Genomic DNA, 24,279 nt, shown 5'->3' on the forward strand with positions numbered 1-24,279 from the left:
ATTTTCAAGAAGAGTAATTGAGTTTACCACATTAATTTCCTCAATCCCATTTCTCAACCCCCAAAGGTGTACCAAATTATTCTTAAGTGTCATACCAAAACATCTCTTATGTAGAATTATTAGAATTAGACAAAATAAAGATGATAAAGAACCAAACTGTTACATTGTCTCCTATTTATCTACTTACCTTGTGCTCAGTAGCGGATCTTGCCATGGGCAAGCAGGACTTTTGCCCGGGGCGCCACCTTCCGGAGGGCACCGGCGCCATCCAGAGGGTGCTGCACCATGGCAAGATCCGCTACTGCTGTGCCCCCCGCTGCCCGCTGTGTCCCCCGCTGGTCCCGCTGGTTCCCCACTGTGAAGGGAACTAGACGCTACGCATCTAGTTTCCCTTCGTGGAGAGGACCTTTGCTGTGCAGTGCGGGATGACGTCATCGCGCACCGCACAGCATTGTGGGACTGACAGACGCTAGGGGTCATAATTGACCTCTAGTGTCTGTCTATGCCAGATCCGAGGACAGTAGCGGCGCTGGCGGAGGTCTGCAGCGGCCGGGAGCGGGGATAGTAAGTATAATTTTTTTTTCTTTTTCAGCGGCGCTACTTTACTGTACAGTGGGCATAACTGACCACGCCCCCTGTATGAAGCCACACCCCTATTTCCCACACGGGGCGCCAAAAGGGCAAGATCTGGCCTTGCTTTTGCTTACCCCACTTGTTAGAATATACAGCAATTATTTATTAGTGCAGAAAACCTTTATGCACAGCAAAACCCTCCACCCTTACACAATCTATTGTTACATGATAGCATCTGGTATTTATATTTCTCAATTTAAAGGCCTCTCTTTACTGGGTGACACTGCATCTAAAGCTGCTTCAAAGTCTTGCCACAGCACGGTATCATGCATGCTGCAAGCTGGTCATCTGCACGTGCATTGGCAAATTACTACGGAGATTGGAGGGTATAGGAGGTAAACCTTCTGATCACCAATTAGTTTGAACAAAAATTTACCTCACACTGATATAACCTCAACGTCAATGGATATGACTCTGAGTCCAGGTTTGCTGTTACTAGAAGGTAACTTTTGAGAGGCGTTACCATAATGAAGGCACCTCAGAAGGTCTTCTCTGACATATACACAAGGCTCATTTGTCATCAATGCGGTCATATGCATAACATTGGGGGTAATTCCAAGTTGATCGCAGCAGGATTTTTGATAGCAACTGGGCAAAACCATGTGCACTGCAGGGGAGGCAGATATAACATGTGCAGAAAGAGTTAGATTTGGGTGGGTTATATTGTTTCTGTGCAGGGTAAATACTGTCTGCTTTATTTTTACACTGCAAATTAGATTGCAGATTGAACACACCCCACCCAAATCTAACTCTCTCTGCACATGTTATATCTGCCTCCCCTGCAGTGCACATGGTTTTGCCCAGTTGCTATCAAAAATCCTGCTGCGATCAACTTGGAATTACCCCCATTATTGGAGTCTTATGATGCAGAAAAGATTAGGGAGGTCATTCCAACCTGAACGCATGCTAGGTATTTTTTGCAGTGCTGCGATCAGATAGTCGACTCCTATAGGGGAGTGTATTTTTGCTTTGCAAGTGTGCGATCGCATGTGCAGCCGAGCGGTACAAAAATAGTTTCTGCAGTTTCTGAGTAGGTCTGAAGTTACTCAGCCGCTGCGATCACTTCAGCCTGTCCGGGCCCAGAATTGATGTCAGACACCCGCCCTGCAAACGTTTGGACACGCCTGCGTTTTTCCAAACACTCCCAGAAAACATTCAGTTAACACCCACGATTGCCCTCTTCCTGCCAATTTTCTCACGATTGGCTGTGTTAAATCCATCGCCCAGCAATGATCCGCTTTGAGCCCGTACGACACGCCTGCGCATTGCGGTGCATATGCATGCGCAGTAGTGACCTGATCGCTGCGCTGCAAAAAACAGCAGCGTGCGATTAGGTCGGAATGACCCCCTAGGTCTCTCAGGACAACATACACACAGGGCCGGTGCTAGGGTGTTCGGCGTCCCCCTGCAAACAATAAATTTGCGCCCTCCCTTATCTTACAAAGGGACTGCGTGCTGTGAAAAAAGTGGTGTGGTCTCGCAAGGAAGGGACGTGTCCACACAATAGTACCCTGATATCAAATTGCGCCACACAGTAGCACAATCTTATTCACATTACCCCGTGCATAGTAATGCTGTTTATACACATAATGTCCCTAGTATTGCTGCCGCTACACACATAATAGCCCCTGTACTAGCGCCGCTTACACACATAATAGCCCCTTACATATAATGCCCACAGATGTGCCATCTATACAAATTATGCCCCTCTCCCATTTACACACACACACACACACACACACACACACTGTAGATACACACAGAAACATACACAGATACACACACCTACTGTAGATACACACACATACACACACACACACACACACACACACACACACACTTTATCAATCACTCTCCCTCAACTATTTGGCTGGCTGGATCTATAGCAGTTTCTGTCATCATCTGCAGCCTGGTCCCTCAGTGCAGTGTAGCTCCGCCCCTCAGTGCCATGTAGCTACGCCCACTTTCCAAGCTGGATATGGACACTGCACTGTTACAGGGGAGGGGGAGAGGAGGCTTCAAGCTGCTGGCATCTCTGCCTGTCATACGGTGTGACAGGCACAGCAGCCGGCAGCAGCAGGGTGCCCAGGCGCAGCAACAGGGATGCAGAGCAGGGAAAGTGCCTCTCCAGCCTGGCACCTACCTGCTTTGCATCCCTTTGCTGAGTGGGTAACATTGGGCCTGCATACAGGTGTGTGGTAGTCTGCCCTCCAGCTGATGCTAGGTGGCAATCCTCCTGAAGAACAAACCATAGTTTGCAGGAATCTATGACCTGCAAACTTCCTTTGTACTAGGGAATATGATTGCCAATTAGCAACAGTACCCATACCACCCTCCCAAAAAACAGAAAAATGATAAAGTAACTATTGCTCTCTATTGGTTACTCTTCCAAACATTAGTCTATTATATTTCCTTAAATTCACATAGGCCCTCAGAGGGACATAAAAAAAAAACAGTCTGGCTACAAATTGACCCGCCTCCCGTTCACATCGCACAGTGAGCCGGGTTGAGCACATGTTCAACCCTGCTCACGACCAGGGTTGAAATACCGGGTCACTCAACCCGGTATTTCAACCCTTGCACCTTTCAGACTGCACCTGAACACGGGTTACGCGTGCTCATGTGCCAATAACTCATGTTCAGTGGTGGTGTCTGAAAGGGGTATTATTGTTATTCCAACTGCATTTGTCTAAAATTATAAAAAAGTTGTTCTAACTACCATTTCTTGTTCTGCAAATATATCTTGTTCTATATTATACAGTGCAAATATATATAACCAGAGTTACAAGAATGTATATACAGGTTGAGTATCCCTTATCCAAAATGCTTGGGACCAGAGGTATTTTGGATATGGGATTTTTCCGTATTTTGGAATAATTGCATACCATAATGAGATATCATGGTGATGGGACCTAAGTCTAAGCACAGAATGCATTTATAAAAGACAAAATGATACAATCCTTGTGCGCACAATTGGGCAGCTCCAATCAGCCCTGAGATAGAGGATCACACCCTAAATCCCAAATGATATACACAGACATAGGTTATCTCTGGCTAATTAGTGCGCCCAAGAAAATACAATAACAAAATGAGAGAAATGAATATACTCCCCTGATGGGTGAGATTCTGGAGATGTTCCACTTGGTTCTTAAGATGATGTAAAGCATAAAAGGGAACAAAGAAAAACAAAAAAATCCTTGTGTAGTACTATTGGGTATGATTGCACTTATATACAGTGGTCAGATGGCACTTCAATAATAATGATATATTTCGGGGTCACATACCCCTACACCAAATCACTCACAATCAGAGGTTAAATACAGGCTTCTCATAGAGTTAGCAGAAAACCGTCACCATGTAGATTCAGGGGAAGCCCCCTTCAAATTAGAACTCACAGAATAGAAACTTGTGTTCAGGCTCATAGGGCAAACAATCACGTGGATCAAACACCAGATGTAGGGACCAGGGGATAACCCCTGTCACCAAAGCACTCACAGGCTAAAACTTGTATAAATGCATGGTAGGTGGGTCTTTATCCTTTTCCTTTTTAATCCACATTCATCTTTAAGGCCTCAGTCCTCAGGAAAAGATAAGTAAGTGAACCAATCCTTTCACTCATAAAAAACACTTTATTAAAACAACTTTAAAAGACTGTAAAGAGCATACCCGGTTTGGAGATAGCCCGAGGAAAAGATGGTAACTTTGAAACAAAACGGGGCCCTGTTTATTTCGTTCCCGGAATTCTCTCCTCACCAGATAGCGTCCTCACCGTAGCACAGGTACCCCCACCTATGCGTTTCGATCCTCTAGGGATCTTTGTCAAGGTGTATGGGGTGACCTGTGATATGTGCAATATATATACCCATACTACATTCTACCGCATAGATAACGTTAGCCGTATTGCAGGTTATGAACTCATCTATTTTGTGTTCAAGCCCATTTATGATAACTTTATCTATTTTGGAAGTGGTCAGTCCATTAATATTCCTGCAACTAATGCAGGAACTGCACCTGTAGAAACCTTTGGATCGATTATAACTAAACCGTTCTTCTTTTTTTGGGTGCATGCTCCTTACTAGTTGATTTTTTAAATTTTTGGCCTTTCTGTATATATGTATAGGCTTCGCAGGTAATAGACTTCCTATAACAGGGTCTCTTTGTAAAATACACCAATTCTTTCTAAATACTTTTTCTATATCTTTATGTTGGGAATTAAAATTGGTGATAAATGCCCATTGGAACCAATCATCATTCCCTTGATTTTTCTTACTCTGTAGTAGATCTTTCCGGTCAATATGTTGTACACTCACCAGACTATTATCAACCTTATCCTGATTATATCCACAGGCCATGAAGGAATCCTTCATTTTCTGGGCTTGTTCTTCAAAAACCGATTCTACAGTGCAATTACGTCTAAGACGCTTAAATTGCCCACCCGGAATTGAATCAAGCCAGTTTCGATGGTGGCAACTATTTGTATGAATATAGGTTGCAGAATCAGTTGGTTTCTGATAGGTTTTTGTCTCTATTCGACCATCTTTAATATATATAGTAATATCTAAAAAATTTAAACAAGATTCACTGATCTCAAAGGTGAGTTTTATATTTTTAGTGTTATTATTCAGATGTAGACAGAAATCCTCAAGACTCTTCCTGTCTCCCCTCCATATAAACAAGATGTCATCTATATACCGTGACCATGACACCAGGCTCGCCCCCAGATTGATGTTTTGCCATACATATAACTCCTCCCAGAGTCCCATAAATATGTTGGCGTACAGGAATAATACAGGAACTCTACGTTGAAGGGGATTTATTCTCTGATATACAGGGAAGGTGGCTATTTTGGTAATTGCTCACATCTGAACGATGTTTGTTAATTGTAATGGGTATATATATTGCACATATCACAGGTCACCCCATACACCTTGACAAAGATCCCTAGAGGATCGAAACGCATAGGTGGGGGTACCTGTGCTACGGTGAGGACGCTATCTGGTGAGGAGAGAATTCCGGGATCGAAATAAACGGGGCCCTGTTTTGTTTCAAAGTTACCATCTTTTCCTCGGGCTATCTCCAAACCGGGTATGCTCTTTACAATCTTTTAAAGTTGTTTTAATAAAGTGTTTTTTATGAGTGAAAGGATTGGTTCACTTACTTATCTTTTCCTGAGGACTGAGGCCTTAAAGATGAATGTGGATTAAAAAGGAAAAGGATAAAGACCCACCTACCATGCATTTATACAAGTTTTAGCCTGTGAGTGTTTTGGTGACAGGGGTTATCCCCTGGTCCCTACATCTGGTGTTTGATCCACGTGATTGTTTGCCCTATGAGCCTGAACACAAGTTTCTATTCTGTGAGTTCTAATTTGAAGGGGCCTTCCCCTGAATCTACATGGTGACCGGTTTTCTGCTAACTCTATGAGAAGCCTGTATTTAACCTCTGATTGTGAGTGATTTGGTGTAGGGGTATGTGACCCCGAAATATATCATTATTATTGAAGTGCCATCTGACCACTGTATATAACTGCAATCATACCCAACAGTACTACACAAGGATTTTTTTGTTTTTATTTGTTCCCTTTATGCTTTACATCATCTTAAGAACCAAGTGGAACATCTCCAGAATCTCACCCATCAGGGGAGTATATTCATTTCTCTCATTTTGTTATTGTATTTTCTTGGGTGCACTAATTAGCCAGAGATAACCTGTGTCTGTGTACAGAATGCATTTATGTTTCATATATACCTTATACACACAGCCTGAAGGTAATTTTAGCCAATATTTTTTATAACTTTGTGCATTAAACAAAGTGTGTTTACATTCACACAATTCGTTTATGTTTCATATACAGCTTATACACACAGCCGGAAGGTCATTTAATACAATATTTTTAATAAATTTGTGTATTAAACAAAGTTTGTGTACACTGAGCCATCAGAAAACAAAGGTTTCACTATCTCAGTCTCACTCAAAAAATTCCGTATTTCGGAATATTCGGATATGGGATACTCAACCTGTATTATATACAGTATAAGGTATTTCTTCTCAGGGCTTGCTTTTCACAAGCTTTACCAGTACTGTTTGCCTTAATAAACTGTTTTGTCGGTTCAGATATAAATGTGTGGGTATTATTTTGCTTCTTTTCCAACACACATAAACCTCCTAATGATAATGTGTAGACCCCTTATTCAAAAGTAAAGCATTCAGTACCTTTAATACCAAGAAATAATGACACGGAGACTTGAATTTGGCAGAAAATTGTTAGCTATTTATTGTACCCTAACCATTAGAAAACCTGTAAAATTAAAATGTTTAGTTAACATGCCGATTCAGCCGGCATATGGTGGCAGAAAAAAGAATGGCTATATTCAACTGACGATAACCTCAAAACATTAAATTTCCAAACGATCCTAATTTAACACAAACTATAAAATAGGTAATAGGTGCCCGACTCAGACCCCCACGGTGACTACCCACCCTGATGGGTGATGACACTGCCCCCGGACGGGTGGTCAAGCGGCCTTAAAAGTCAATGGAGGTGAGTGCACCTAAACCACACCAAACTGTAAATCACTGCAACTAACAAGACAAACTACAACCTGCCATCCTTTTCCGCCAACAGCGAAAGACTCCTCCCCAGAGTCTTCGCACCGCCACCATACCCTCAACCTAACTCCTGCAACACCAGAAACAGATCCTCCAGGAAAAGCATCATCCCCTCTTTGGACAGATGCACACCATCAGGCCAAAAAAGGTGACTGTCACGAAACCGAATCCTAGGGTGGCGAACCACTTTTCCTCCGTGGGTCAACACCCACTTCGCCACCGCCCCATTCACCTTTTGCCTGGCCTCATCAATCAGGCGACTGTCCGCCACACCTCGCCAACTCAACCTTGGCACCATCATAGAGAACACCAAGACACAATTGGTCCACACTGCGGCCACACTGGCCAGATCCTTCATCATGGCCCATCGCAGCTCCAAAGATTACCTCTTCCCCAGGTCATTGCCACCTAAATGGACAACCAGCACCCTAGGGACTCCATGCTCGCTTACCTGACTGACCAATCTATTCTTCAGATCTTTCCACATCATCCCCCGCCAACCAAGCCATCGAATGCCATGAGCCCTAGTGCCATGAGCATCGAATGCCATGAGCATCTGTGCCCCCTCTGAGGCCAAAAACCTGGCTGCCCAGTACACATAGGAGTGGCCAACCACCCAGATTGCCAAATCATTTTCTACCCAACCTGAAGAGAAGGAAAGGGGTAAAAAAATCGGTTAATAAGAATCTAAAACAGTTTATTAAACGCATTAACCTGAAGGATCTGCCAAAAGAAAAAATAGGGTTTTCGTGTCTTGCAGAAGTCACGGCCTAGCCGATCTGCACAAACTTTCAGCCAATTGAAGCAGAACATAAACACACAATGGGAAAAATCTAAATTATATAAGGAAAATAAACAGGGGGGGTATAAAATGGGAAAAAACTGACAACTATGCAAATTTGGAATAACATGAGAATTAAATAATCACATACTGATAATTATATAACAATGGTAACAATATGCTGAGATAATAATGTCCCACTAACAGCCTGTATATAAAGGCACTTAGTTAATCATGAATGATACCAAATTTGAAAGTAAGTCAGCAAACCATGGTATCACTACTTCTGCAGTCTCACCGTCATGAGGATCATTCCAAATTTGCATAGTTGTCAGTTTTTGATCTTTATACTATAATATGGTTGATATGTGAGGTCCTTAATGGTCAGAACTTACCAATTGATAACTAAGAGGTACAATTTAAGAGTGGCGGGCAATTTTCAATTTTCCACATTTAATTTATATTATATATGCACCTGGTGAATTTACATGTGCAAAATTATTACTATAAGTGGAAAAAATGCAGTAGTCAATGACAGGTGAAAATACTGTCTATATATAGTATTGGTTGTTTATCATTGAGGCACCAATTTTGGTTTAAGGAATTGAGCTCTCTAGTGAGCTTTTTGCAGTATTCTAGTGAATACATTTGTGATTTATATTTGTGATTTATGTTTATAACTCTATTCTCTATATTTTAATGAACTAATAAAGGTTATATTTTAATTATATTTGTGGACATATTTGGCCTTATCTGTATTTGAAGAGTGCCCCTAAAATAGAGTCCTCTTTTCTCTCCAATTCCATTTGATTTTTTCTGACTCTGGGGAGCAACACCAACCCTCTGTCTGTGTTGAATCTGTCACAGCAGTTATAGGCATTTGGTTCAGCTAGTATAATTACTTGTATTTCTATACCCTTTGAAGTTTTATCCCTTTTTTGAACAAGGGGGTATCTTGTTGCGGATCATCACAAACTGTCTTTTTAGAATTCAGAACAAGCAGGAAATCAACTGGAGTCAGATTCAGGTCGAGAGTCCAATACTCCAAAGGCTCAAATAAATAGTTTCCACAGGAGAAGTATTGAGTTTATCCAAACAGCAAGAAGCTGAACTGGAACTCATTCAATTATTAAGACACTGGGATCGAGTTAGTACCGCCAGGGGAATCATGGTTCGCAGCTGCATAGACCCAGGTGCCCACTACTCTGTGAGTTAAATCAGAGTGCCACGTCAAATAAAAACCTAATACTTCAGGCATATCATGACTGCTCAGGGCACTTTAGAGTGAAGAAAAAAGAAACAGCTGTCAGAAAGAGATTCTTTTGGGATGGCTTATGAGCAGACATTGAAAAATGGGTATAAGAATGTCCTATGTGCGCTGGGACAACTGGGACAAAAAGCACCACTGCATCCCATCCAAAGCCAGCACCAATTGGAAATTGTAGCATTAGACCATGTCAAATTAGGAAATAGTCATGCTGGACACCAATGTACATTGATGATCTTTGAACATTATTCCAAATTTGTTGAAGTAGTCCCAGTCAGAGATTTAACTGCTAAAACTACTGCTGAGGCATTCTTAAAAAAATTTGTCCAGCAATATGGGTATCCGCAGAATGTCTTAACTGAGCAGGGTCCTGCTTTCAAGTACTTGTTGTTTTCAGAATTGTGGAAAGTCTAAAGGTGGGTACACACCAGTAGATATATCTGCAGATCAATTGATCTGCAGATATATCTATGTATGGATCGGGCAGTGTGTTGAGCATACACACTGCCCGATCCGTCGGGGGACTGACGTCATGAACTGGGCGGACGGGCGCGCGCCCGCCCAGTTCACCTGTCAATCACCGCCGGCCGCCGCAGCATGTGTACGGGCGGTCAGACGACCGCCCCGTACACACACAGCGACGCGCCAATATATCGTTAGATATATTGGCCGTCGGCTGTGCTGCGCAGCCGACGCGATACGTCTTGAACGACAGAGTTCACAGACGTATCGGCCGTACACACTGGCCGTGGTCCCCGCGATATATCGGACGTTCAGGAGAACGGCCGATATATCGACCAGTGTGTACGGGCCTTAAGGGTGCAAGAAGCTGAGGGTGACCCCTTACCACCCACAAGGTAATGGTTTATGTGAGAGGGCATATCAGACCCTAATAGAGACGCTCCGCGCTATTCCGTTGCAACAATGGTTGAACTGGCCCATATTGCTGTAAAACAAAGCTCAACCTTGACATGGGAAATTATAGTGCCTAACTTAGTAGTTGACCATCAAAATCAGATTTGGGCAATTGAAAAGAAAATGTTCACAAATATTTGAAATGGTCTAATGTATAGAATCAAGTTTTATGTGTGTAAGAAAAGTTGCAATTTTTAGAAACAGTTTCATTATGTAAAACTAAGGTTGGTATCGGGATACTTTGCTTGGGATTCCGGCAGTCACAATATAGACAGTGGATTCCTGATGTGCAGGATCCTGACACCTGTAATGTAAGTATCCTAACTTTTTCCTGCTAACCTCCCAACCCTACCTTTTGACACCTGGACCCTAACTCCCCCCAACAGCATGACCCTAACCATCCCCAGTGGTGCCTAACCCTAACCTCCCTCCCCACAGCCAAACCCTAGTCTCCCCCCTGCAGCCTAAAACTAACCCTCTCACAATGCCCAAACCTAACCACCCTCCATGGTCTAACCCCAAGGAGCCCTGGCATATGCACAGTTGGGGAAGTGCAGTCAGAATTCTAGCAACAGTAATTTAATCCATGGCAGGATCCCAGCATTGGCATTCTTATCAGTGTCAGGATTCCGGCATCGGTATTCTGACTGCTGGCTTCCCAAATGCCGGTACGCTGTCTGGATCCTGTAGAACATATTTTTGTAATAGCAACATTGTACAGTACTTAACATTGCCTGAGGACATGCAATCTTTCAGTGGGGCAGAATGTGATTACTGAAACCTGCAAGTGGTGCCCTTTCCTATGCTCACTGAATCACCTCTGTTGTTTGGAAAAAGAGGGGGCAGGCAGAGGACTTACATGTAAAGACATTAATTTTGTGGAAATGCTGCCTTTGTAACAAAGCCAGACTACATTGGTGACAGTGGGGATCAAAGATGCAGAGCTGGAGCGTAGTGATCCCGGACTCTCACACCAAGTGCTGGCTGTACAGTGGTACATGCAGATTTGACATGAGTGGGTAGTTCATGAATGGGATGTTATGGAGAATGGAAGAAGTTGAGCACCCATCTTAAAGGATAAAGGGAGCAGAGGTGCAGCGCAACTCACCGAAAACAAGTAGTAGCACCCCCAGATCCTGGTGCCTGGCAGGAGACAAGCAGCAGCCCAGTTCTTAAAGCCAAGTCCCATGTGTTCCACCTGGATTCTGGTGGCTGCATGCAGTAGGCAGGACAATGATGGCTGTGGAATGGAGGCAGTTCCCATCTGGACGGGGAAGAGCAGAGAATGGGGTACCCTGTTTATGCAGCCTGAGGGGTGGGTCTGGAGTCCCTGTTACTGGATGGCCCAGGGGGAGAGGTGACAAAGGTCCTCACTCCTAAAATGGTGGCAACAGAGCTGGCTCCCATCTCCTGGGGATGGCCAGTGGGCATAGAGGATGAGGTAACTTGGCATATAGTAACCAGAGCTGCAGTAAATAGGAAATAGGATCAGAGACGGAGTCATGTAAAATTAAGCTACAGTGGTACTTCCCAGTAACCTCAACCTGTACCTCTGTATATCACAGGCTTGGCTTTGGCTGCCACAGCTGCTCACAGATACAGCCTTACCTGTACACAGTCTCAATCCTGCTTTCTTGTAGGCAACATAGGCTCCCCGGCCTACTTGCATTCAGGCTCTCCTGCCTGGCTTCTTCTCAGAAAGACATAGCTCAGTCCTTGAGTTTGGTGGCCTTCCCTGTCTCTTACAGGTGTAGGCTCAGGTATCCAGACTATCAGCAGTTCCCTCGCATACTGCCCTCTGACTGTCTTCATAACACAGGCCTCCAGCCCATTCTGACTGCAGGGTCTTCCTGCCTGACTCTCTCTCCTACAGCCATTAGGTGTGGTCACACCTGGCTTTTCTCCCTTGTGTGGGTAGATTCCTCCAGCCACACTAAGAATACATGTGTCAATATTGTAATTTTCCCTCATACTGCCACACTAGCTGTAAAGGTGAAAAGGTTTATTGGGTCCCCAGTTGTATAATTACTTTAATGTAATTGTTTCCAGACCTGCAATTATGTGGGTTGTTATTAGAAGTTGAAATGTATTCTTATGTTTTGTAGCCATGCATGGATTATTCTCAGTTACTTTTGAATGTGATCACTTCCTTAAGTTTACAGTGGAGAGAGCTCTATCAAAGTTTTCCAGTTAAATAAATTCCTACAAAGAAAATTTTAAATTATTGTCTATACGTGTAATGGCCCTCATTACGAGTTATTCGCTCGTAAGAATTTTTCACAATGGAGCGATTAGTTGCAAACTGCGCATGCGCAACGTTCGCAGTGTGTCTGCGCCAAGTAAATTTGCAAAAGAGTTTGGTATTTTACTCACGGCCTAATGAAGAAATGTCATTGTTCTGGTGATCGGAGTGTGATTGACAGGAAGTGGGTGTTTCTGGGCGAAAACTGGCCGTTTTATGGGTGTTTGCGAAAAAACGCTTGCGTTTCTGGGAAAAACGCGGGAGTGTCTGAAGAAACGGGGGAGTGTCTGGGTGAACACTGGGTGTGTTTGTGACGTCAAACCAGGAACGAAACTGACTGAACTGATCGCAGTGGCAGAGTAAGTCTCGAGCTACTCAGAAACTGCAAAGAAATTTCTATTCGCAATTCTGCTAATCTTGCGTTCGCAATTCTGCTATGCTAAGATTCACTCCCAGTAGGCGGTGGCTTAGCGTGTGCAATGCTGCTAAAAGCAGCTATCGAGCGAACAACTCGGAATGAGGGCCAATATACCTTGTATTGCATTGTGTTGTAAGGAGACATTGAAATGTATTCCTGCAAGGTTTTGTGATACTTACCTCAATGTATTTCACATATGTATGCAGTTGCTGAGAATCTTGTGATGGCTCTGGAGGGGTTACATATGATTTGCTGGCGGACGGGATGCCAGCTGTCAATATCCTGGCAGAATGCCGGTAGCAGGGCGAGCGCTAAGATTCCCCTTGCGGGTTTGCCATGCTACAGACTTGGTTGCTCGCTGTGCTTGCCAAATCTATTCCCACTCTATGGGTGTTGTGGACACCCATGAGTGAAAATAGTCCTGATGCTCCGGGATTCCGGCTGTCGGAAATTGTCAGATGTCATAATTCCGGTGTTGGTATACTGACTGCCGGGTTCCCAACTGCCAGCAAGTTAACCGCATCCCCTATGGTGGACATCTCTATTCTTTTTTGGGTGGCTTTGCAAGTCCATAGTCTGAAAACTTGCTACAATGAATGTATTTGCATACAAATTGGAATCAGACCGACAGAGGCCAAATGATCTTTTACTGATCATTGCTCTGTGGATATGTGACCCAGCTACTGTACATAACCAGCTATGATTATCTTGATTTAGTAAACTAGGCTGACCATATTATCCCTTTAACCTGGGACACTCATTAATTACACAGGTTCTGTGGCTGCTTAAAACCAAGTGAAATGCAGGCTTGTAGTCAGCCAGCCAGAGAACTTGTGTAATTCATGAGTGTCCCAGGTTAAAGGGATAATATGGTCAGCCTAAGTAAACCATTGTCAATATTTTCAGTGACATACACCTATAGCATAATAGCTCAAATAAGTACCATACACTGGGGGTCATTCTGAGTTGTTCGCTCGCTAGCTGATTTTAGCAGCATTGCACACGCTAGGCCGCCGCCCTCTGGGAGTGTATCTTAGCTTAGCAGAATTGCGACCGAAAGATTAGCAGAATTGTGAATAGAAAATTCTTAGCAGTTTCTGAGTAGTTCAAGACTTACTCCTACACTGCGATCAGCTCAGACCGTTTCGTTCCTTGTTTGACGTCACAAAGACACCCTGCGTTCACCCAGCCACTCCCCCGTTTCTCCAGACACTCCCACGTTTTTCCCTGACACGCCTGCGTTTTTTAGCCAATGCCGGGAAAACGCTGAGTCACCACCCAGAAACGCCGCTTTCCTATCAATCATTTACCGAACACCAGTGCAACTGAAATGCGCTGCAGAAGCCACAGCAAAATAGCTACGTTTTTAGTAAAATAACTAAGCGCATGCGCTCTATGTACCTTGCGCATGCGCAGTAAGCGACTAATCGCAGTATAGCGAAAATCGGCAACGAGCGAACAACTCGGAATGACCCCCACTGTATCTACTGAACAGATTTTTATTATTTCATTTATAAATTCACAATGAGTGTGAGCAGGGCCGGACTGGCCATCTGGCACTTCTGGCAAATGCCAGAAGGGCCGATAGCCACGTGGGCCGGTCCAGCGGTCACTGAGACACGCTGCCGCTCAGTCCGGCGGCAGCATGTCTCAGCTGTCAGGAGAGGAGAGCGTCTGGCGCGGCGGCGTATAGCGGACTTCAAACCAGTCGCCGGTTCCTGAGCCAATCAGAGCTCGCGGACCGGCAGCCAATCAGAAGCCGCTATACGCCTCAGCGCTAGACACAGCCGCGCTGGCGGGCGTTCTGCTCTCTTGACTCAACCCCGTCCCTCACAGCCCGGAGGAGCAGCAGCAGCAGCAATAGCAGTGCAGCAGCGGTAAGCAGCTACAGCACTGGCTGCTGTGGGGACAATTGTATACCTGGCACTGTGGGGGCAATTGGCTGGCACTGTGGGGCATTTGTATACCTGGCACTGTGGGGGCAATTGTTTACCTGGCACTGTGGGGGCATTTGTATACCTGGCACTGTGGGGGCAATTGTTTACCTGGCACTGTGGGGGCATTTGTATACCTGGCACTGTGGGGGCATTTGTATACCTGGCACTGTGGGGGCAATTGTTTACCTGGCACTGTGGGGGGATTTGTATACCTGGCACTGTGGGGGCATTTCTATACCTGGTACTGTGGGGGCATTTGTATACCTGGCACTGTAGGGGCAATTGTATACCTGGCACTGTGGGGGCAATTGTATACCTGGCACTGTGGGGGCATTTGTATACCTGGCACTGTGGGGGCAATTGTATACCTGGCACTGTGGGGGCATTTGTATACCTGGCACTGTGGGGGCAATTGTGGATCTGGCACTGCACTATTGGGGGCATATAATGTAAATTTCGGCTCATACCGGGTGCTGTAATGTGAATTTTGGCTCATACTGTGTGGTATAATGTGAAAGAGGCACCAGTACTAGATAGTATAAGGGGTCCTACTATTGTGGTGCATAATGCGTATAAGGGGTGTATGGTATGGTAAACTACACTGAAGGCCATGCCCCCTTTTGCGTAGCCATGCCCCCTTTTCAGGCGCGCACTTATTTACAAACTTCACATTTCCATACCCCCACTTAAAAATTTCCACTTCAACCACTGGTTGTGTGTATTTTAATAGAAAATGATGTACGCTTGTATGTTGTTAGAATATTAATTATATTTGTAAGAGCATAGACTAATAAGTGGGAGGAGTCAGGAATAGTAAGGGGAGGAGTCACAGAGGTGGGCCTTTGTGCTTAAAAAATGCCAGGGCCTATTTTTAGTCCCAGTCCGGCCCTGCAGTGTGAGGCAGAAAATGCTAAGACACAAACTAATACAGATCCCCCATCTCTCATCAGGTTATATAGATGTGGTCTGACTCCTTCCTACTGTGATGATCTCCGCTCTGCTATTACTACAAACAGCTCTCTGATCAGATTGCACTTGTCACAGAATGCTCTGGAGGACTCTGGAATAAAGCTTCTATGTGAGGGACTGAAACACCCGGCCTGTACCCTGCAGGAACTTACGTAAGATCTGTCTTAGTACTTATATATCTGTTCTCTCAGTACATAGACTACACAGGACTAAGTCACAGAAACATTATCTACTAGTATTTCTTTTATATCATCTGAACACAGCGTCTAAGAGGCCTTAGGCATTTAGAGGATTTTGGTGCCCCCCTATATATCTACAGATGTGTCCTACTTCATTGTTTCTGCAGTCACGTCCACAGCCCTTCTAGTTGTCCCTAGTCATGAGCATGTTTACTAATGCTCTGCATCTTTTTGTGCATTTTTACCAAAGAATGTGTCTTATTTGCATTGCTATGTGTCTGCATATGAAAATGTGTCGGCTGTGTCTGCATCTGAAATTCTATGTTACAGGTACATTGTTTTCCTGGAAACCACTGTAACGTAGCATCAGGGGCATTTAAAGAGAGGAGGGGGCCCATGTGCAGACTACAGGTGGGCCCACTCCTCTCCATGGCACTATAGGCTCCGACAGTGTGCCGGAGTCTACTGCGCATGCGCAGGTCTCCGGAAACATGGCGCCCGCCATGACCCAGAGACTAATTTCCTAATGCGCTTGTGCTGTGGACATTTTTGGACTGATTTTTTTTCCACGGCTCCTGCAGCTTAAGTGCCAATCGCGGGGCTCCAGAAAGGTAAGTATGAAAACAGCATTGGTGCAGTGTATGTGGTGTGGGCCCCCCTGGATCCAGGGGCCGCATGCACTGCACACAGCCTGGATATACATGTAACATTGTTTGTATGGGACGTTGAAGGTATCATGCAAAGCACTAAATGGAATGATATTGGCTCCTGGTTCAAATACATCTTTTACCTTGGCAATTCCCTTGTCCTTCCAATGATGGAAGAGTGAGTTATCTAATCCTTGAGGAAACATTGCGTTAACTAGGAAGGGGGCATACTTGGAACCAGTATAAGGCCTAAATAATTTCATGCAGATACTATTCCAGGCCATATAGGTGTCTCGAAATAGAACATTATGAAATATATAGCTAGGAATAAGGCACTTTGGTAAATCAAGGAGAACAGTAGCAGAGAGTGGTGCAAACATGGCAGATTCAGTTTTTGGGTGAGTATAAGTGTGTCTGTCTAATAACCGGTCACTAATATATTTAAAGTGTACAGCCCTCATAAAGGTGAGTTTGTCTGGCAAACCAAGGCCTCCCTTAGACCGAGGAAGGCATAGTTTGGCCACTGTAATATGGGGATGATCTCTCTTCCACAAAAATGAGGTAAACAATTTGGTAAAAGCTTTTATATCCAACAGGGTAAGAGAAATAGGGAGCATTTGGTTGGGGTAAGATAGCTTTGGGAAAGCTATACTTTTTACCAAAGCTATTGTCCCAAAAAGAGATAAAGGTAACAGCTTCCAGGCATACAGCAGGTTCGTTAATTGGGAAAGAATAGGGGTATAATTTAAGCAGTATAGGGACGACAAACATATCGGGACATTAATACCAAGATATTTAAAATGAGTGCAAGAAATCCGAAAACTACTATTCACTTGGTGTAACAGGTATAAATCCGTAGAGGAAATATTCACCACCGGTATCAATTTAGATTTGTGTTGAATAATTTAATATTCTGCGAACGAACCAAAGCAAGTCAATAATGAGATTATGGCCGGGATGGAAGTGAGAAGGTTTGCCACAAAAAGGAGCATGTCATCTAACAAGGACAATTTAAGCTCAGCAGAACCCATGCTAATGCCATGGAATTATATAGAGGATCCTAGTGCAACCGCCAGGGGTTCCAACGCTGCAGCAAAAAGTAGAGGAGACAAAGGATATCCCTGATGAATGCCTCTAAAGACATTAAAAGAGGTAGAGAGATAACCATTGCTGGATACTTGGGTGGCACGGGAGTAATATAATGTAGAGAACAGGGATACAAATCGAGTGGAGAAGCCAAATTTAGATGAGGTGTGAAAGAGTTGATGCAGGGACATTACTTCTTTGTTATGCTGCAGCATTTATTCTTTGGTAGCTCATATAATCTACAGCTGGCAGGAAATAACTGTCAGCTTAAGGACAGCTTTTTTTCCCTTATTTTTTGGTACCTTCTGAATATTCTGACTATTTTATTGGCTGTTATATCTTATATTGCTATTAATAGAGCCTGGTTTGTGTGACATTGACTACTAGGTGTGGCTGTTTAGAACCTATGCAACACTCTATTTCGGCCCAAGTGCAATAATTCGTGGTCAACCCAAATTTCTATGGGGAAACATCATGATATCTCTACATCCGCCAAACTGGCTCAGTATGCACGAACCCCGAATAGTAAATTGGCAAAGTCAGATAAAGGGGAGGAGTCTCCCCAACAAACCCCCGCATGGCCCATTATCGCCACCTGCTGATTCTACAGATGCTACATTAAAGATGGTGTTGGAGGCTCTTGCTGCCAGCGAGACTCAGCTCTCTGATAAAATAGTCCAAGTTCAAACAGATCTCACTTTAATTCATCATGATTTTAAAAAAGTCATGGAAAGAGTTGGGGAGCTTGAAAATCGTACATCTAATTTGGAAGATAAAGTATTGCCAATGGGCTCGCGCTTGAAACTGTTTGATAGTTAATTAACTGACATGAAAGCCAGAATGTTTGATATGGAAAGACGATTAAGGAGGAATAATTTACGTTTTGTGGGGTTGCCAGAAAAATAGGAAGACAATAATTCGGAAACATTTTTGGAGAAATGTTTAACAGAGTTGTTTTGAGTAGAATTTACCATTGATAGAGCACACAGAATCCCAATGCGACCTCAGCCTCCTGGTGCACCTCCGCGTACTATGATTGCAAAATTTCTCCATTATTGTGACCGGGATGCTATTCTGAGTTTGACACATACTAAGGGGCCTTTATTGTTGAATGGCTCTAAAATATCAGTGTTTCCGGACTTTGCCCTAGAAGTACAGAAGGTGCGGTCACTACGTATCCCGATTAAACAGCGTCATAGGGAACTCAACCTGCAATATGCCATGTTGTTTCCATCCTGATTGCGGGTTCTGGCTGAAGGAGCGACTACATTTTTTACTACACCTCGTGAGGCTGCAAATTGGTTGGATCACTGGGCACCAGCACGAAGGGCGTTAGCGGCTGACAATTAGGGGATCTTCCTGATCTGTTTTTCTAAGATAAATGTGTTGAATGACCACTGCATAAAGTGTATATTTAATTACGTAAATGTGGTCAAAATTGCTTTTCCGTGTAATATTTTTAGGCTTGTGGGGGCTTATGTATGTATAATAATGGATGGAGAGTGACGTGGGCCTTGTCTTATAGTTGCTGAATATTTTCCCTATTGTTCTTAGTATGACGCTTTTTTAGTTAGTGTTAAGGAGGGGGTTTAGGGAATAGGTATGCCAATGTCTGGACTGGTATACAAGGTGGGGGAGGGGGTTAGTTTGTTATTTTTAATGTATCGTCACTACATCATACCTGTTGTATTATATGTTGATGAGCTTGGACCCTGTAGATTCAAATTGGGTGGATATACTGGACAGATCTCATATCTAAGTTTAAGCATGGTTATGGCCCAGCCTAACATTTTATCATGGAATGTAAGGGACCTACATTACAAAATTAAATGATCTTTGGTGATAATACATTACAAACGATATACAGTACTGCAGACATTATGTGCCTCATGGAGACTCACTTAATAGGGGCTAAACTACTGGCTCTAAAAAAAAATCATGGGTGGGCTGGGCATACCACTCCATGTATACGTCCCATTCTAGAGGTGTTTCCGTATTGGTGCGTAGATCTGTCCCATTTGTCCTGGAGTAGGCTCAGATTGATCAATGGGGTAGATATGTTTTTGTGGAATGCCAGATTTATTCTATGTCATTGCTTATACTAGCTGTATACATTCCACCTCCTTTTTCTTCTGAAGTTTTGAGAAAAGTGGCTGAATTTATGGGACTATACCCCAATATTTCTACAATATGTATAGGTGACTCTAAAATGTTATTAATCCGGTTTAAGATTAAGTCATTCTGCTACTAAATTATCTAGTCGACATGGGAGTTTTGCACTGTTATTGGAGAGTCTAGCCTTATTAGATGTATGGAGAGTGCGTCGTCCAAATATGCGTCAGTTTTCATGCTTTTCTAAAACATACTCGTCTTTTTCCAGGATTGACCTAGCTTTAACGTCCAGATGCTTATTACCCAGAATTAAAGATGTACAATATCAAACCAGGGGTATTTCAGACCATTCGCCAATAGTTTTGGATTTAGATCTGGGATGTTCTAGAGGTAATTTATTCAGGAAATTCAACCCCTTCTGGTTGACACAGTTTAGTAATGGAGCGGACTTGGAGATATCATGGAATGAGTTTATGGAAATAAATGAGAAAACGACATCTATACAGGGTTTATGGGATGCCTTTAAGGCATTTCTACGTGCTACATTAGTTAGAGCAGTCTCAACTTTCAGAGCTACTTATAAATAACGGAAAGTGGGACTGGAGGGAACCTGCATCATTAGAAATACAGTATTTGAATGATAAGCTCAGTTCTTCAAAGGAGGTATGGTTGAGAGCGCAGATGGAAGGGTGTGAATGTTTGGAGGATAAAGCTAAATATCGTCTTTTATATGCAAACCACATGTACTATCCTGCAGGGGATAGACTGGGAAGTCTTTTAACGAAGCTAGCAGGAAGTGATAGAGCCGCTAATACGGTGACAGCGATCCGCAAGGTGGAGGATATGGTTTATGCAACAACCCGTGAAATAGTGGAGGAATTTGTGACTTATAAAAATTTGTATGGTACAAGATTATTGAAAATCATACCAGACGTATTGGATTATTTAGATAAAGTTTCTCTACCCTTACTGTCTGTTGAAGCAATGGAACTTTTAGAATTCCCTTTGACATTGAATTTAATCAAAATGGCAGTTAAATAATTTCCTGGGGAGAAAACACCTGGGCTGGATGGGATCCCTATTGAGCTCTGTAAAAAACATATAGGTTTATATGGCCCTAAATTGCTTAACCTATTTAATTATTTGAGACAGAGTCCTTGCCTATCTCTATGTCAGAAGCATCGATTATTGGGGGTCATTCCGAGTTGATCGTAGCTGTACTAAATTTAGCACAGCTACGATCATTAACACTGACATGCGGGGGGACGCCCAGCACAGTGCTAGCCCGCCGGCATGTCAGTGCTGCCCCCTACCCCCACAGAAGTGCAAAGGCATCGCACAGCAGCAATGCCTTTGCACTTCAAGAGTAGCTCCCGACCAGCACAGCTTTAGTGTGCTGGCCGGGAGCTACTTGTCGCTCCCCGGCCTGCAGCGGCTGCGTGTGAAGTCAGGCAGCCACTGCGGCCCACCCCCCAATGGTCCGGCCATGTCTGTGTTGGCCGGACTGCGCCCCCATAACAGTGGCTTAACGCTGCCATACAGCCCCCTCCCGCCTAGCGACCGCCTCTGCCTCTGAGGCAATCGCCAGGCAACGACGGCTGGCATGCGCCGGTGCACTGCGACGCTGACGCATGCACAGTTCCGACCCGATCGCTGCACTGTGAGAAACTGCAGCGAGCGATCGGGTCGGAATGATCCACATTGTGTTACTGAAACGTGGGAAGGATCCGGAAAAGATGGATACTTTTAGGGCAATTTCATTGTTCGCTACGGATGTTAAGATACTGGTTAAAATCTTGTCGATTAGCCTTAATTCAGTGATAGTACAATTGATTCATGAAGATCAGACTGGATTTATGCCCGGGCGGTCCACTTTATCTAATTTAAAACATATTTTTACACATTTACAGGTCCTTCGCAGGAATGTCTGCTCCTCTGCAATAGTTTCATTAGATGCTGCTAAAGCATTTGATTCGGTGGAGTGGACATTCTTGTGGGGGACCCTGGACTGCTTTTATTAAGATATGGGGAAAATTCCCCCTTACTGTTACAGGTAGAATCAACCTTGTTAAAATGGTGGTGCTCCTCAAATTGTTGTATGTATTACAACATTCACCAGTTTGTCTTTCTCAGAAAATCTTCAGTAAAATAGAAAACATTTTGTCCTCACTTGTATGGTCCAGAATTAAATTAGATACACTGACGAGAACGGGAGACTCTGGAGGTTTGTCACTTCCTAAATTTAGATTGGATTATATAGCAGTTCAAATGTCCCATATGATCACTTGGGTTAAGGATGATAAAGGAGATACTCTGATGTCTCCAGTACTGTTCAGTAGGAATATCGTTATTACCTCTTTACAGTTATAATTGAGTGATAATATAGCTGTAATTAATATGCCATTGGTTAAGCAGACAATTATGATTTGGAGACAGGTCCATCGTATGTTGCAGGGGGATGGATGAGACCCTGGTACACCGCTTGCATATACCCGTACTTTTAAGGAATTTAGACATTTACAGACTAAGAAAGTTTGGGGATATTGGGAAATAGGCTCAATTGGTCAGCTATATTCTGTGGGAATTTTTAAGACTCTTGAACAACTGCAGGCAGAGTATAATGTACCTAAATCATATTTCTATCGATATTTACAGCTCCGCCACTCATGTACGACTCAATTTGGTTCATTGTCCACAATACTTCAAGACTCACCTTTGTGTAGACTTCTTAAATCTATTGGTTTGGACCGGGCTACCTCTGTGCTATATTCGACTCTGCTTAGTGCTTATCATGTGAACACACTCTCTGTTCTTAAAACTAAATGGGAGTCGGATTTAGGACCTATGTGATCAGATATTTGGGATGAGGTGTTGGGATCCTGCAAGGAGGCCACTACAATGGTGCGCTTACAACAGATACAGCTATTTATCTTACATAGAGTTTATATTACTCCAGTTCAATTATTTAGAATATGGGAGCATAGTGACTCTAATTGTCCCAAATGTATATTGAATAGTGGTAGCTTTTGGCACATGCTTTGGTCCTGCCCTGTAGTAAGCGCTTTTTGGCAGGAAGTGATAAGGATTATAGTTTCTGCAGGAATTCCTGCGGATGCCCTTACCCCTTTTGTATGTACCCTTGTTGCATTGGATAAGGAAGTAGTAGATGTTTGCTCCCATTGATATGTTGTGAATTTATGTGCTATTGCAAAGGTAAATGGTGGCTCGCTCTTGGACGTCCCACAATGGACCTGAAGTGAGCTCATTAATATCCCTTGTAAATAGTGTAGTGTCACATGAAAAGTTTGTATATACATTATATGTAGGAAAGCAGTGGATACATTTTATAAAATCTGGGACAGATGATTAGCCTCTCCATACAGACAGGGGAGTTACTGTATATATCTATCGACTGAATCAGGTTAGTTTCTAATATTAAGGGTAAGTCAGTGAATTTAAGAAAATAAAGAGTTGAGTCTTATTTAAAAACAGCATTAGTTAGAGAGTATATATGAAATTATAAATCACTGAAAAAAGATATTCTTAAAATACCTTTTTGTTTCACATAGTTGTATTAGTTTACAAGGACTCAATCATACATATACCCTTAATGTTTTTTTAGATCTATTTGTTGGTAGACTCCCCAAAAATACGGGTTTGGTTGGTACCAAAGTCGAATTTATAATGTATTTAATATAGATGTGATCTGATGCTTACATATATACAGGGTGATTCAAAAGTCGCAGTACACCCTGTTGTTCCAAAAACTGTGCTGGAAATGGGAAAACTGACTTAGATTCGAGATGGACAATTTCAAGATGGCGCCCATGTTTGGTACATACCCTAAAAGGGCAACGGAATATTACCACCCACGATTTGATGTTAGGGCTATCACAAGGCGGTCCAAGATGGTGAGCCAGTTCCACAACCATGTCAGAGCAATCGTCAGTAATGTCCAACAGTTCCAGCAAAGAAATAGTAATAAAACTGGGTAAGGACTCACCATTAATAGATTCTGGCAGTCCCACAATGGGCAAATTGTTTCTCCTGCAACCGTTTTCTAAATTATCTATCTTATTAATAACTTGAAAATGTTGTTTGTGAAAGGTGTCATACTGTTGCTTCAGTGTAAACACATCCTGGAACACCTCACCCACTCTTGTATCAGTAGGTTGCACTTTCCTCTGCAGCTGTAAAATGTTCTTATTAGACTCCTGCAGTGCCTGCCTGAAGGAGTCTACCTGCTCCTGCATCAGAGGGGACATAGTGTACTTAATAGCCTGCACTATATCAGCATAGGAGGTTAGAGTAGGAGTAGGGGGCCCTCAGTGGGGGAGATAGCTGCAGCGGAAGAAGGAGAAGGAGCCTGGGATTGTATTTGCGAGGAGGTCACAGCCGCCATCTTGGATTTGCGCCTCTCCCGCTCTTGGCGCTGCTGTTTACTGGGCATGTTGATAGTCAAAAACGTCTCTATGCACTCCTGG

The 24,279-nt window shown here is 43.4% G+C and overlaps 1 protein-coding gene and 1 long non-coding RNA gene across 3 annotated transcripts in view; one reads left to right on the forward strand and one right to left on the reverse strand.

The window, feature by feature from the left end:
- LOC135054729 (NACHT, LRR and PYD domains-containing protein 3-like) overlaps nucleotides 1–24,279 on the forward strand; it is a 188,137-nt gene that overhangs the window by 105,126 nt on the left and 58,732 nt on the right. Inside the window, exon 9 of the mRNA XM_063958026.1 lies at nucleotides 15,753–15,923. Coding sequence (XP_063814096.1) covers nucleotides 15,753–15,923 — 171 coding nt within the window. The remainder of the gene's footprint in view (nucleotides 1–15,752; nucleotides 15,924–24,279) is intronic.
- LOC135054730 (uncharacterized) overlaps nucleotides 1–24,279 on the reverse strand; it is a 150,657-nt gene that overhangs the window by 36,579 nt on the left and 89,799 nt on the right. The window lies entirely within an intron of this gene.

The sequence above is a fragment of the Pseudophryne corroboree genome, chromosome 3 (assembly GCF_028390025.1).
Source record: "Pseudophryne corroboree isolate aPseCor3 chromosome 3, aPseCor3.hap2, whole genome shotgun sequence".
NCBI classification, from domain to species: Eukaryota; Metazoa; Chordata; class Amphibia; order Anura; family Myobatrachidae; genus Pseudophryne; species Pseudophryne corroboree.